A 13,424-nucleotide genomic window follows, 5' to 3' on the forward strand; every position below is an offset into this window, starting at 1 on the left:
TAAGAATCTTCATTCTGTTTCCAGTGATAACATTACTTCGGATGTCATCTTACCTGACGATACTTTTTCATTACCTGTGAGGTAAGTATGACAAGGTTTACGCTATACTACAGAACATGAGAAAAAAATAAAATAAATAAATAAATCAATAATAGTGAATTATTTTTCATTTTTGTGTGTCATAGTTGGTACAGTATGTCATAACTGGTAGTGTGTCACAGGAAGAATCTTAGTCTATGTTAACAATAAATAGTGTAAATTAATCTATCTCTAAAACAGATAAACATTCTGGTACCTATTCCAGATCACCTCAAAAATAATTAAAAAAAAAAACAAATACTGTACCAAAATACCATCCATTATTGTTTGGTATTTTGACAGTTGCATCCAAATGACCTCAGATGATGTCTTGCCTGAAGATTTTTTACCTTCACCTGTGATGTGAGTACGATGAGATTAATGTTATAATATTAGGTCAGCCTACACCTACGGTACAAAGAGCACATCATTTCTTGACGTTTCTCGTAGATTAAACCTATGACTTTCTGGATTTGTATAAATGTTCTATTAAGAACACTGACTAAACACTGAATACAGTTTTCACAGTAGCATTACATTATACAGATGTCTAGAGAACACATACTTAAGCAAATGTTACTAACAGAATATATGATTATTTAAGACACTATTAACTCCAGATTGATGTCACATACACGTCTTTTTTAGATACAGACTCTTTTTTTATATGTCGATTGTGATTAATCAAAAACAAAAGTAAATACACTGGGGAATTCCAGTTGCTCCTTTATAAATGATGACAAGGTTTGATAGGTTCCTGCAAAAATAACAAGTAAATAGGAACCTTAAAATTACCTATTGTATACAATGGATCTTTTGGTAATTTTCCACAAAATAAATCCTAATCCTGATCTAAAATGATCAGTATCGATCTATTATTATTAATGGTTAATTCAGGATCTTGACACAAATATCCCTGATGATCAAAGGTAATGTAATGTTTTTTGTGTTTTGCATAAGTGATAATTATTTATTTTTGTCATAATTTAAAAGAATTATTATTTTTTTTTTTTTTTTTTAGAATTTCTTTATATGTGCTTGTTCGGAAGGTTAGTTCAGAAATTATTCGTCAACAAGATTGGTGCACTAATTCTTATTTCCACACGGTTATATGTTCTGTTTTAAGCACAGGAAGAACAAAATGGACTTCTGAAGATCATCTTGCATCTTGAACAGCACTTTGGTGTATAATTCACACCTCAGATCATGGCATCAACAAATCTGTTGTTATCAAGATTGCGCGATTTGGTCAGATATGGACAGTGGAGTGAGGATGATGTTGTGGATTTGTTCACTGCCCTTGTGAAAGAATACGGTGTAAAGAGATTAAACACTGATTTCTACACATGGATGGCTAAAATACTTTACCAAGTGGAAATTCACAAGATCAACAAGTCAGATTTATCATCTGAGATTAAACCAAACCAGTTTGTGGATGACATTGAAAACAGAATTAAAAGCCTTGCTAAAGAAACAAGAGAGAAAAGCCTCAAAGAAATCCTTGAAGAAATTCGAACAGAAGGAGACACTGATCTCAATATTTGTGAAGTTGAAAACATTGTGTCATATGTGTCATCATCACCTGTTTCAAAAAACCCATCAGGTATAAAGGAGACATTAATGAGACTATGTAACGCAGTAGAAAAAGCCAAAGGATGGAAACCAAGGCTGACTCAGATGGTGAGTTGGTGCATCATGGCTCTTTCTGATTCCAGCCGGTTAATCCAGGTTGGCACAGGAGAAGGAAAGTCATGTATTGTAGCCATGTTTGCTGCATATCTTGCCATGAATAGACAACATGTAGACATTATCTCCAGTTCCCCTGTGCTTGCAGAGAGAGATACTGAGGAGTGGCTTCCATTTTATAAAAATCTGGGAATCACTGTGGATTACAATACAAATAAAAGAAAAGTTGAAGACTTGAGGCGGTGTTATGCATGTCAGGTAGTCTATGGCACAGCTCAAGATTTTGCAGGAGACTGGTTAAGACACAGGTTTCAAAGAGAAAATGTGAGACCTGATAGAAAGTTTGAATGTGTCATAGTAGATGAGGTGGACTCGCTCATGTTGGACAAAGGCCTAGAAATTGTCTACCTGAACAGTGAGATGCCTGTCATGGAGTCTTTAAATGTAATCTTAGCTAAGATTTGGTGTGTTGTCAACCAGTCTGAAGATCTGGATGTAGAGAAGACACTGGATCTCATTCGCTCATTATTAGCATCAGATGATTTAGACATACTGCCATCACATTTAGAGATCTCCACAAGTACATCAGAGCGGGAGCACAACAAAATCCACATTCCAGGTTTTCTAGAGCACATAAATGAGAGGCTAAAAATATGGATTGAAAATGCATTTCTTGCCAAAACAATGACTTTAGGGCATGAATACATTCAGCATGAGAATGGTGTAGTTCCTGTAGATTTCAGATCTACAGGAGTCGTGCAAAATAACATGAAATGGGGAGACGGACTTCAGCAATTCCTAGAAATGAAGCACCAAACCAGGCTGTCGAATATGTCCATTATAACAAATTTCAAGTCCAATGTAAGTTTATTCAGGAGTTACAAACAGATTTATGGGCTCACAGGAACTTTGGGGAAACAAAACGAACTTGATTTGCTGCAGAAACTGTACCCTGGCATTAAATCATGTAAAATCCCACCATTCAGACGAAGGAAACTTTACGAGAAGGACGGCATTGTAATTACTGATGAAGATGGGTGGGTAGAAACAATTTGTAAGGTTGTTAATAACCAAGTGAACCCCACAGTCTACCGAGGTTCAAGAGCAGTCTTGGTCATCTGTGAAACTATTAAACGAGCACAAACTGTCCATGATGCACTCTCAAAAACTATTCCAACAGACAAACTGAAACTGTACACCAATAACAATATGGACAATTCAATGATTACAGGCAAGGAGGTTACAGAAGGTTGTGTCATTGTTGCAACCAATCTTGCTGGTCGTGGGACTGACCTAAAAGTCTGTAAAAATGTAAATGATTCAGGGGGTCTGTTTGTGGTGCAGACCTTCTTGCCTCTTAATATCCGTGTGGAGCAACAAGCTTTTGGTCGAACTGCACGAGAAGGAAACCCTGGTTCTGCTCAACTCATCATGTGTTCTACTCACTTCTCTGAGTCAGTGAAACTGGTCATGGAACTACATTCTCCTCTCGGGTTACTTACCCTCCTGAGGCATCTAACAGCCACTTTAGCTGTGACAGGACTGACTGAAAATAAGTTTGAAGAAACCCTTACAATTTATCAAGGAGAACACAATGAAAAGAATTGTGAGGCCATGGTGAAAGAACTTAGAAAATTGCTAAATGCTGAAAAGCCAAGCGGTTTAACAAACCTGGAGGTGGAAAAACAGTCTAGAGATTTAATTGTGCAAACAAGACTGTCACATATTCTTGAAGATGACATACCAAAAATCACCAAAAAGGAAGATCTCTTTTCTGACTACCTTGCCATATTGGACACCATTTACAAACAGCCTCTGGGTGGCAACCATGAAGATATTGTGTCTTCACTTCATGAGTGCTGGGGTATGTGGCTTCTGATGAAGTTCAATGAGAATGAATCGACTGAAATATTAAGACAGCAGTTAAAGAAAGACTTGCAAAGTGCAAAGCAAAAACTGGATTGTAAACAGTCTCCTTCCACTATGATCTACCATTATGTAAGACTTGGCAACACACTCCGCAACAAAAGATCCTTTGCAGACAGCATTGAGATGTACACAAGAGCCATTGAAAACAATTCTTGCTGTCCTGCCATTGCTTTGTACAATCGTGCATTGTCCATTCTGTCTAAAGGAAATAGTGGACATATTGCTCAGGCATTGTCAGACCTGAAGAAAGCTGAGGAGGCAGTAGACTCCTACATGAGAAAGTTGACATTGACTGTGGACTTTGTGAAAAGCTCCAGCAACGATCACTTTTTGTTTTCTGACACCTCGTTTACCAAGCAATTTTACGCCAAGCAAATGGCACAGCATCGATTAAAAAAAAATATCCAGCAAGCAATACAAGTGTTGCAGTTTGCTGAAAGTAAAGGTTATGATGTACGGATAACAGATTACCCAGCGGAACTTCTGGTGTTGAACCCTGTTCTTTTAAGATCAGATGAAATTATAAAGGTCCTGCGATCGGTTGTCGCCCTGTCCAAGGTGTCCTCTACCGTGTTCCCAGAGTCTCTTAGCATTAGCTCAAGTACAGAAAATGAACTGATGGATGGAGTTACCGAGCTGGGCCGAGAGATAATTCAACTCCAGTCACTGGGACTGGACACCCTCTTCTCAGTACAAACAGTGTTCTCTTTTTTTAAACGTTTGAGTAAAATATTCAGTTAAAGGCTCAGCTAAACTATTTGACAAAAAAGTACAGCAAACATTTTCAGCACATATCCTTTTGGCATCCAGTAGGGAAGAATTGAAGTATACTGAAGTGCTGATTTAGAAGAGCCTCCTGAATATAGCAAGACATTTATTAAATATATATTTTTATAGACATCTTTCTAATCATCATGATGACATCAAACTGCCAGACATTAGTAGCAAAATTAATAATAATTAAAGCCAATACTGCAAATTTTCTCAGGCTAGTACCTTTGCTATTACTTTTTCAAGTGACCAATGATATGGTCCTATTCTATTATATGTACCTGTCCTATTGCAATGTTTTTTTATTGTTAATACAAGTCTTAGACTTACTAACCAAAATGGTATATCTAGTAACTCTTCAGAGTACTTGCACAATAGTAAGTTTTGTACCTTTGTGGATCACTGGGTACATATTACTCATACCTATACTACCTGTTCCTTTATCTTTATTTCTTTATTTTTTTTAAAGACATCATTACTCATTCTCTTTGAAATTCAGCCAGTGTACTCTTTGTCTATTTAAAATAAATCGTCAAAAAGCTGTCTTTGACATCACACCTGATTTCACAGTGACAACTTATTACTTTCAATAATTGATTTACACAATATACCATTAGCCCTTTTTCTGCCAATACAGCTCTGACCCATCAAGGCACAGACTCCACAAAACCACTGAAGGAGTGATGAGGTATCTGGCTCCAAGATTTTAGCAGCAGAAGTCTATTAAATTGCTACATAGTGCCTCCATGGATCAGACCTGTTTTCCAGCACAGCTCGCAGCTCAATCAACAATCCAACTATTTGGCATGTTCATCAAACCAATCCTAAACAATATTTGCAGTGTGCCAGGGGTGCATAATCCTGCTGAAGAAGGCCACTGCCAGGGAGGGGTGCATCAGAGCCTGTACCAAAAGAAGGCCTGTACCAAAATCAAACATGTGGACAGGATGCTCCGCTCTGACAACCCCTCCCTAACAGGAAGCAGCCCTGGAAAACCACAACATATTAATCGATCCAGTAACACATTAATGGTGCTTGATTAATTAATAATATAATTTTAATTCCCTCCACCATCAAAAAAATGTAGAATTTTTAAAATAGAAAGACATTCTCCATCTTTAAACTAAAAGGTATCTCCTGATTATGTAGTTGTACTTTTTGACCATATACTGCACGGTTAAAGAAGGGTAATGATTTCATTCTCCGGTGTCACCCAGACAAGGATGGGCTTGATTTTGAATCCTTATTCCTCGTCTCAGTAAGTTTTATTGTTTTTTGAATTGATTATATATATATTCATGTAAAGCTGCTTTGCAACAATGTCCTTTTTTAAAAGTGCTATACAAATAAAATTGAGCTGATTGTCAAAAACGATATTACATTGTTATTACTGCAAGAATATTTTTCATGGCATATTTTAACGTAAGATAAATTAAAAACGTATTAAAATAAAATTACGTATTAAAATAAGTCAAAGCAAGACAGCATGGTTTACTTCCTTTTTATTAATACCTTGTTTCGGTTGTTCATAGTATTACACAGAATTAGCCACACAAGAAACTTGGATTGTATTTTGTTATACTTTTTTTGTTAATAATGTTAATTCCCCCGTTTTTACATTCTAATGCTAAAAAAAAGGTTACACAAGAACTAGCACACTGATGTCTAATCTGTGACATTATAACATTGAGACGGTAACCTAATACAACAGAAAAAACAGGGAGGATTGAACATTAAAAATGGTATCATTGGTAGGAAGGAAAAGAAAGTGAAATAAAAACAAAATATAAAGTGGAAGAACAATCACAGCTCCGGCCCAAATACTGACGCTTCTGTTTTTTTCCCTTTTTAATCCCGACAGAGTAAACTATCAGAAATTTCCCTTTACTGTGTTTTGGTATAGTATTTATCCAGCAATGCAAATGCACTCATTCTGTATCAAACACCTGTACGTGTATTCCTCCATTAACAATTCACTCAACAATACCATGTGACGTTTCTATACATATCAGCAACTAAATTTCTTCTGCGCCAACTTTCAACACTAATCTCAACAAAAGCAAGGACTTAACGCAAACTCCATACTTGTGTTTCAATACTGTTTTTTTTTTTTTTTTTTAACATTTTCCTCACAATTCAAAAGTGGGACATCACCACTGATCATCTGCAGCACAAGCCAAAGATGGAGCAACAGGTGCTTTATTTACTTTTACATTAAAAACAAAAAATCTGAAAGCAAACAATTAAAAACCATTTTTAGACCACCTCCATTTAACAAACATCATACAAGCTGATTAAAGACAAACTCTACCCTGAAACACAGAAAATATCTTAATATTTGGTGTGCTTAGCAATCCTGTGGCTAATTTATTAGTTAGCGCTTTTTTTTTTTTATTGTGTCCCATGATGACATCACAGGAAGCCATTGCTAGCAATGGTGTTCAATATGTGAACAGATTTAATACCAAAAAGTCAGGGTTGCTTTTTTATTTACATTTTTTAATTGCCCTTAAGAGGAGAATTCCATCAAGGCAAAAGTTGAGGATGTGCTAAAAACAGTACAGGAAACAAGACCTTAAGTTTTAGTGTGGCTGCACACTATAAGTACACAAACATAGCCTATCAAATACACGTACTGTAGCAACACTTTCGCTGGGATTCTGTGTCACTTCAAACAATGGATTGTGTAATAATTTTGTGTTTTAGGGCAGTGTTATGCTGATTATCATGGTTCCTACAACACAAAAAGTGTTGTGTATGGGAAAAGAAACAGTGCTGGTCTGAATTGTATTGGCTTGCGATTTTTGAGCAACGTCATTTTTAAGACTGAAGATTGCTTACTAATCGTATCCAAAATCTTTGTAAGCTTAGCAGTTTTGATTCAGTTTATCATCATTTGATTCTGTATTAGTAGTAACAGACTGGTGGCAGTGGATTTGCTGGCAGATCATCACTCAAAATCAAAAATCATGTTTTTTGGAGTGATTATTCATTCATGAGACATACATTACGAAAGTTAGCGCCTTAACAACTGTATAACATCAAACATTGCAAGATCGCTAATTCCAAAAATTCCAAATTATTTTCCAATGTTCATGTTGGCCCTTATTCATGAAATCTGCACCAATCACACAAAATGGACAAGACTAGTAGTGTCCTGATTTATTGATTTCATATTTGGTGTATTAATATGAAACTCGCATCTGAAAATAGTAGATGAATATTAGCATGAATATTAGCAGAATTTTTTTTACAACCTGAAAAATGTTTGCTTTATGTTTAAATACGGAAAAGCGACATGATAATCAATTATATGAGCCAGGTTTTCAGAAGAGCAGTATAAACACAGTAAATAATATTGATAATCCCAATCGTATGTATGGAAACCTTGTATGAAAATACAAGTAAAGGGGCTTAGCGTTGGCCTTGCAAATGTAATGGGGCAGAAACTGAACTTTTTCAGCTCATCAGTCCTTCATTTAAGTAACAGTAATGCATTTGTGTACAAGAGGCTTCATAAAGCATTTACCTGGATGTTTATTATTGGAGACTAATATCCTGGCTAATTAGAAGAAAAAAAAACAACAAGTGAGGTAATTATAATAATTTTATAATCTCATTAATTTCAGTAGTCTGCATTTCTTTCTGTTTTGTTTATATGACCTAATAATTTGTCTTAATAGTTTGTTGAAGAAACTTGGCTCACTTTTATTTATACACACAGCTTTTAATAAGAAACATTTAGTTTTGCTGCATTTAGTTACATCTTACCTGCTCTAAAATGAACTAAAATCTTTTTATTTATTTATTTTTACAGATTGCAATAATTAATTGTAGAAACGTTTGAAAAAGCAGTTGTTTTCTCCCTAACTGTGATCTTAGACAGATTAATATTATGAGGGTAAACTGGGAAATGTCAAATGCATGGGGCATGTTTTAAAAAAAAATAATAAAATGGAAAAAAGTGGATTTATCTGTTGCATTCATATCACCGTTAATGAAACTGTTTCATGAATCAGATACAGATTTGTTCCTATGTAAAACCATGCAGCAAATTCTGAGCTTTATTTCATGCAACTTTGCTGAATAAGGGCCACTGTTGTTAAGTGCATTAGGGCGTTTGTTAGTGTCAACACTGAGAGCAGTGAGTTCTAAATATTTAAATGACTGTAATTTATTTCTTCTTAAAATGCAGCTAGAGGGAAAAAAGGATGGCAGAAGCTTAACAAGTCACCTGTTTTGTCTGTTTGTCTTTGTACAATTAGGCATCTCCATAATCTTTGTACTCTCACATAATCACCATAACGCAAAAAAAAAAAAAATTTTTTTTAAATCTGTACCATTTCTACCATGCACTTTGGATTGGAGCATCCTAATGCATTAATCTTTTATTCCAACACCCAGTTTCCCATATTTACCATTTCCACACTTATTTTTTGTTTTCAAATAAGTCAAATGGAAGACATGAGCTGGCTGCCACCGAAAGACATGGTATTTATCCAACACGTGTTGCCATGGCCCTATAGGAGAGCCACATGACCATTGCAAATAAATTCATTTAAAAAAACCCACTCCAAACACACCAAATAGTATACCAAAAGAATTCCACAGACATGTGATGAGTATTGCTATGCTATTATGTTTTTTTCCTCTATTGTTCAACATGTAATTAAGTGAATTGTTTTCAATTACATCATTGTCATTATTTTTTAGATAATAATAATTATTCTATATTAGAAGTATTACTATTGGTTATCACTACATCTTGGGTCTCTCTCTACAGGCCCCTACCTGCACCACAGATGTCAAGTTATCAGAGGGATGGAGAGATGGATTTTTTTCTTTTTGTCTCCCTCTCTCCCCGTGTCGCTTTATTTCAGCTCACTTCCCTTAAGAATCTCTCACTTCCATAAAGTATTGGAGGAGCGAATTATACATGAGAATGAGATTTATTTTGGTAAGAGGAGTCTCTCCCTCTCTCTCTCCCTTTCATGCTTTACACTTTGATGAATGGATATGACTGATTACTATGACCCTCTCAATAGTAGTGGCTTTCCACTTATCCATCCATCCATCCACCTCTCTCTCTCTCTCTCTCTCTCTCTCTCTCTCTCTGCTTCTCTTGTCTTCTCTTGCTCTTCAGCAGGACACCTCCATTGTGTTGGAGGGGCTTGAGACCATATTTCCACCTACGGAGCCCTGGGAGAGAGTGCGTGACCGTGAGCGAGAGCCCTCCAGGGAGTAGGATGAAGAGAGAGAGGTGGTGCGTGAGCGGGACAGTCGTGTCATGCAGGAGGAGGCCACTAATGAAAAAGTGAAAGAGAAAATATACATTAGATAGAAGAGGTTGTTGCCCATCCAGGTCCTGTGTAATATTACAGTTTTTCTGCTTAAACTTACTTCGTTTATTTTGACCGGTCCAAAACTCCCAAAGGAAGTATGACCAACTCTACCAGCTCTCACAGAGTCTGACCAACCCCACTCACTCTCACAGAGTCTGACCAACCCCACTCACTCTCACAGAGTCTGACTAACCCCACTCACTCTCACAGAGTCTGACTAACCCCACTCACTCTCACAGAAAGTTTGACCAACCCCACCCACTCTCACAGAATGTTTGACCAACCCCACCCACTCTCACAGAAAGTTTGACCAACCCCACCCACTCTCACAGAAAGTTTGACCAACCCCACCCACTCTCACACAAAGTTTGATCAACCCCACCCACTCTCACAGAAAGTTTGACCAACCCCACCCACTCTCACAGAATGTTTGACCAACCCCACCCACTCTCACAGAAAGTTTGACCAACCCCACCCACTCTCACAGAACGTTTGATCAACCCCACCCACTCTCACAGAACGTTTGGCCAAACCAACCCACTCTCACAGAAAGTATGGCCAAACCAACCCACTCTTACAGAAAGTTTGACTAACCCCACCCACACTCACAGAAGCTTTGACCAAACCCACCCACTCTCACAGAGTATGACCAACCCCACCCACTCTCACAGTCTGACCAACCCCACCCACTCTTACAGAGTTTGACCAACCCCACCTACTCTTACAGAAAGTTTGACCAACCCCACCGACTCTCACAGAAAGTTTGACCAACCCCACCCACTCTCACAGAAAGTTTGACCAACCCCACCGATTCACACACAATATTTTCTAATGAAACTTAAATTAACCAATTATATTAACAAACAAGAAACAGAGTGCTGTCATATGGAGTTACTGTTACTACTCTAAATTGATTATTTTCCTATAACAGCTTATACTGAATTGTTCTCTTCCTCTTATTCGGTAGCAGTTTGCCAATGATTGTTTTTTTTTTATAAATAATAAGATTATTTAACCATTTAATATTGTAACCATTACTACATTAATCAACCCTTCTGGACACTTCGGGACGTTTTTGTTCATTAGGTAGCATAGTTTTCCAATTTTTTGGCCATTCTGTCTCTGTCTTAAAGCTAGAGAAAAAAAACAAAATTAATTAACCTCAGTTCTAATCAAAACTACTAAATATAAAAAAATACCTTTTTAATTACCAATTTAATTATTTACGTCACTAATTTGCATAAAAATACACACAAAATGACGTATAATATTACTGCATAAACTAGATTTTTTTTTAGCTTTTATCACAGTTTTGAGTATATCAAAAATTAATAACACCACTGGCATTTATGCATCGTTAGTTTTTGTGCAGCATCAGATTTTAATTTTTTTGTCCCTCATTTACTTTTCGTGGCTCCATTGACTGCCATTAACATTACACATTAATACAAACCTGTGGCTGGCACTATACTCAGATCTGCTGTTTTAGAAAACTAATCAATCAAACCCTTCTGACCAATAAGAATTGAGAATTCACCATTGCTGTGATACAACCTTTCTTATCAGTCAAACAAATTTCATCACTGTGATTGCAAACTACTCACTGTATCCCATTCCCTGGATGAAGTACTTAAAGGCTTCAGTAAACTTGCTGGGCTGCAGAGACATAATTAAGAAAAAAAATGAACAAAATCCTTTGCATTCTAATTCTCTTGATGATTCGGTAGGTTAATGATGTGAATAGTGTTTTATAAAAATAAAAATAAAAGTGAATTACTTGAGTGAGATGTGGCATCCCACCAGCATCAGCCATCTACAGAGAGCCCAAAGAAAATTATTTAATATATTATATTCTTAAGAACAAGGCACGAAATGCATTAGTTTAACTGCCAGATCAGTAAGAAATGTGTAAGGTTAATTGGAGACAATTTAAAAAATCAATGACACCTTCAGGAATGAGGTTGTAGTTGGGTCCAGTTTGCTGTTGCACTCCACCTGATGGACAAAATGCAAACTCTGTGACTGTGTTTTCTCGAACAGTTTTACATTTTGTGTTTATCCAAAGCACACCGATTTAAATTTTAAATCTCATTAGTGCCGTTTTCACACTTTTTTCCATGACAGAAAAGGCAGATGCTCTTGATAAATTACATAAATAGTCTTGGTGATAAGAAGGTTGTTTGCTTTCACTGTAGCTCTGGAGGCAGAAAATTAAGAATAGACGAGCGGCTTATGTGACTGTATGCAATTACAGTCACATCACCTACTGAGAAATGTCCTCAGAAAAATAGCCAGCTCTTATTTCAAGTTATACTGAAACATTGGGATACTGACATTAAAATGTTTCCAAGAACATAGACATTTGAAGCCTTAAAAATATTAATAATAATAAAATTGTGATGATAAAACTGGGATGCAAGACATGGAAAAAAAAAAATCATAGTTATAGTGAAGTAAAAAAAAATTCTAATGCTTTCTGTTTTGTAGCATTTCATATTTACTTTAACTTTAAACAGAGAAATAGAGTTAACACTTAACTAGTTCTTGCCAGAATCAATCTGAAGAATATATACAAGTTTAAAAAAAAGCTAGACTTCAATTCTAAGCTTAAAGTGATCTACTTTTTATCAAATGTATAAGCCACAAAACAATACAGATCTAATTAACAGTATATTGAGAAAGAAAAGATTTAAAAATAAATTGAATTAGATTTTTATTGTACGTGGACTCACTACAGCTTCTTCGTATGGTGCCTGATCCCCTACAACCAGCATGACGGGACATCTGGCAAGACGGAGAGAAAGACATGGAAACGTCAAATACATGCATTTGACTGAACCCTATAAATCCGGGCTATTTGATTAGCGGCTAAGGTAATTTGTTCCGGGCCTTCAAGTAGCCTAGTGTGAAAAAGACATCTGTAGAATAAATTTAGTTCAGTTTGGCAACGGACCCTACAGTTATGAAGAGCCACAGTTATCAAGAGGCACAGAGCAGAAGTCACGTGAGGTTACACGAGGGTGTGAGCAGCCTCTCCTGTCAGATGCGATGACTCATTTGAGATGCTTTTCATGAAATGGCCCCCATGACAAACTAATTCAATAGCCCTGATATAAATGATATTATTGTATTATTTATTTCACTCACTTGAGAGTGTTGTTGCGGTCGATGTTTAGATCCCTCCGACTGAAAGACAGAAAAACAAGTTGTAAGACTGAGAGAAAATAAAGTAAGATGGAAATAGAAGAAGAGAAATAAAGTGTGTACTTGTTGTAGCTCTTCCAGAAGAGGTCGATGTTTGTCAGGTTGGAGGCTGCTGAGATCCTCTCTCGGTTTGCCTGAACAAGCTCAGTGTTGGACGAAGTCTCCTCCTGCACACATGCGCACACACACAGAGAGACACACAAACAAACACACAGCCATTTACCTTTGAATATATTGATTTGAATATATTATCACGCATGCACTCGCACACACTCACTCGTGCACAAAAACTCACAAACACACTCCCAAACCCCCCCACACGCACAAGCCCCCACACACGCACACACCCCTACACACACACTCCCCCCCACAACACCCCACACACACACGCGCACAAACCCCCCCACGCACAAA

At 36.7% G+C, this 13,424-nt stretch overlaps 2 protein-coding genes across 6 annotated transcripts in view; one reads left to right on the plus strand and one right to left on the minus strand.

Moving 5' to 3' along the window:
* On the plus strand, positions 1-5,835 carry LOC132841797 (protein translocase subunit SecA-like). 5 transcript variants are annotated; one of them, XM_060864329.1, is made up of 3 exons: positions 26-81; positions 382-441; positions 1,210-5,835. In XM_060864329.1, exon 3 carries the CDS (start codon positions 1,285-1,287, stop codon positions 4,432-4,434), a length of 3,150 nt encoding a protein of 1,049 aa, XP_060720312.1. In that variant the 5' UTR covers positions 26-81; positions 382-441; positions 1,210-1,284; the 3' UTR covers positions 4,435-5,835. The 5 variants fall into 5 exon arrangements, with proteins under 5 accessions (XP_060720315.1, XP_060720314.1, XP_060720312.1 ...); XM_060864330.1 differs by having other exon boundaries at positions 57-81; positions 1,205-5,835; XM_060864332.1 differs by lacking the exon at positions 382-441 and having other exon boundaries at positions 1-81.
* Positions 5,836-5,951: 116 nt separating this feature from the next.
* The window catches only part of ndrg2 (NDRG family member 2), a 29,105-nt gene continuing 21,632 nt past the window's right edge, over positions 5,952-13,424 (minus strand). The window contains exons 10-16 of the mRNA XM_060864333.1: positions 13,074-13,177; positions 12,954-12,992; positions 12,539-12,590; positions 11,754-11,801; positions 11,584-11,619; positions 11,411-11,462; positions 5,952-9,767 (exon numbers count right to left, since the gene is read on the minus strand). Of these exons, the coding sequence (XP_060720316.1) occupies positions 9,604-9,767; positions 11,411-11,462; positions 11,584-11,619; positions 11,754-11,801; positions 12,539-12,590; positions 12,954-12,992; positions 13,074-13,177 (495 nt within the window). The 3' untranslated portion in view covers positions 5,952-9,603. The remainder of the gene's footprint in view (positions 9,768-11,410; positions 11,463-11,583; positions 11,620-11,753; positions 11,802-12,538; positions 12,591-12,953; positions 12,993-13,073; positions 13,178-13,424) is intronic.

Source organism: Tachysurus vachellii, chromosome 2 (assembly GCF_030014155.1).
Source record: "Tachysurus vachellii isolate PV-2020 chromosome 2, HZAU_Pvac_v1, whole genome shotgun sequence".
Taxonomy (NCBI): domain Eukaryota; kingdom Metazoa; phylum Chordata; class Actinopteri; order Siluriformes; family Bagridae; genus Tachysurus; species Tachysurus vachellii.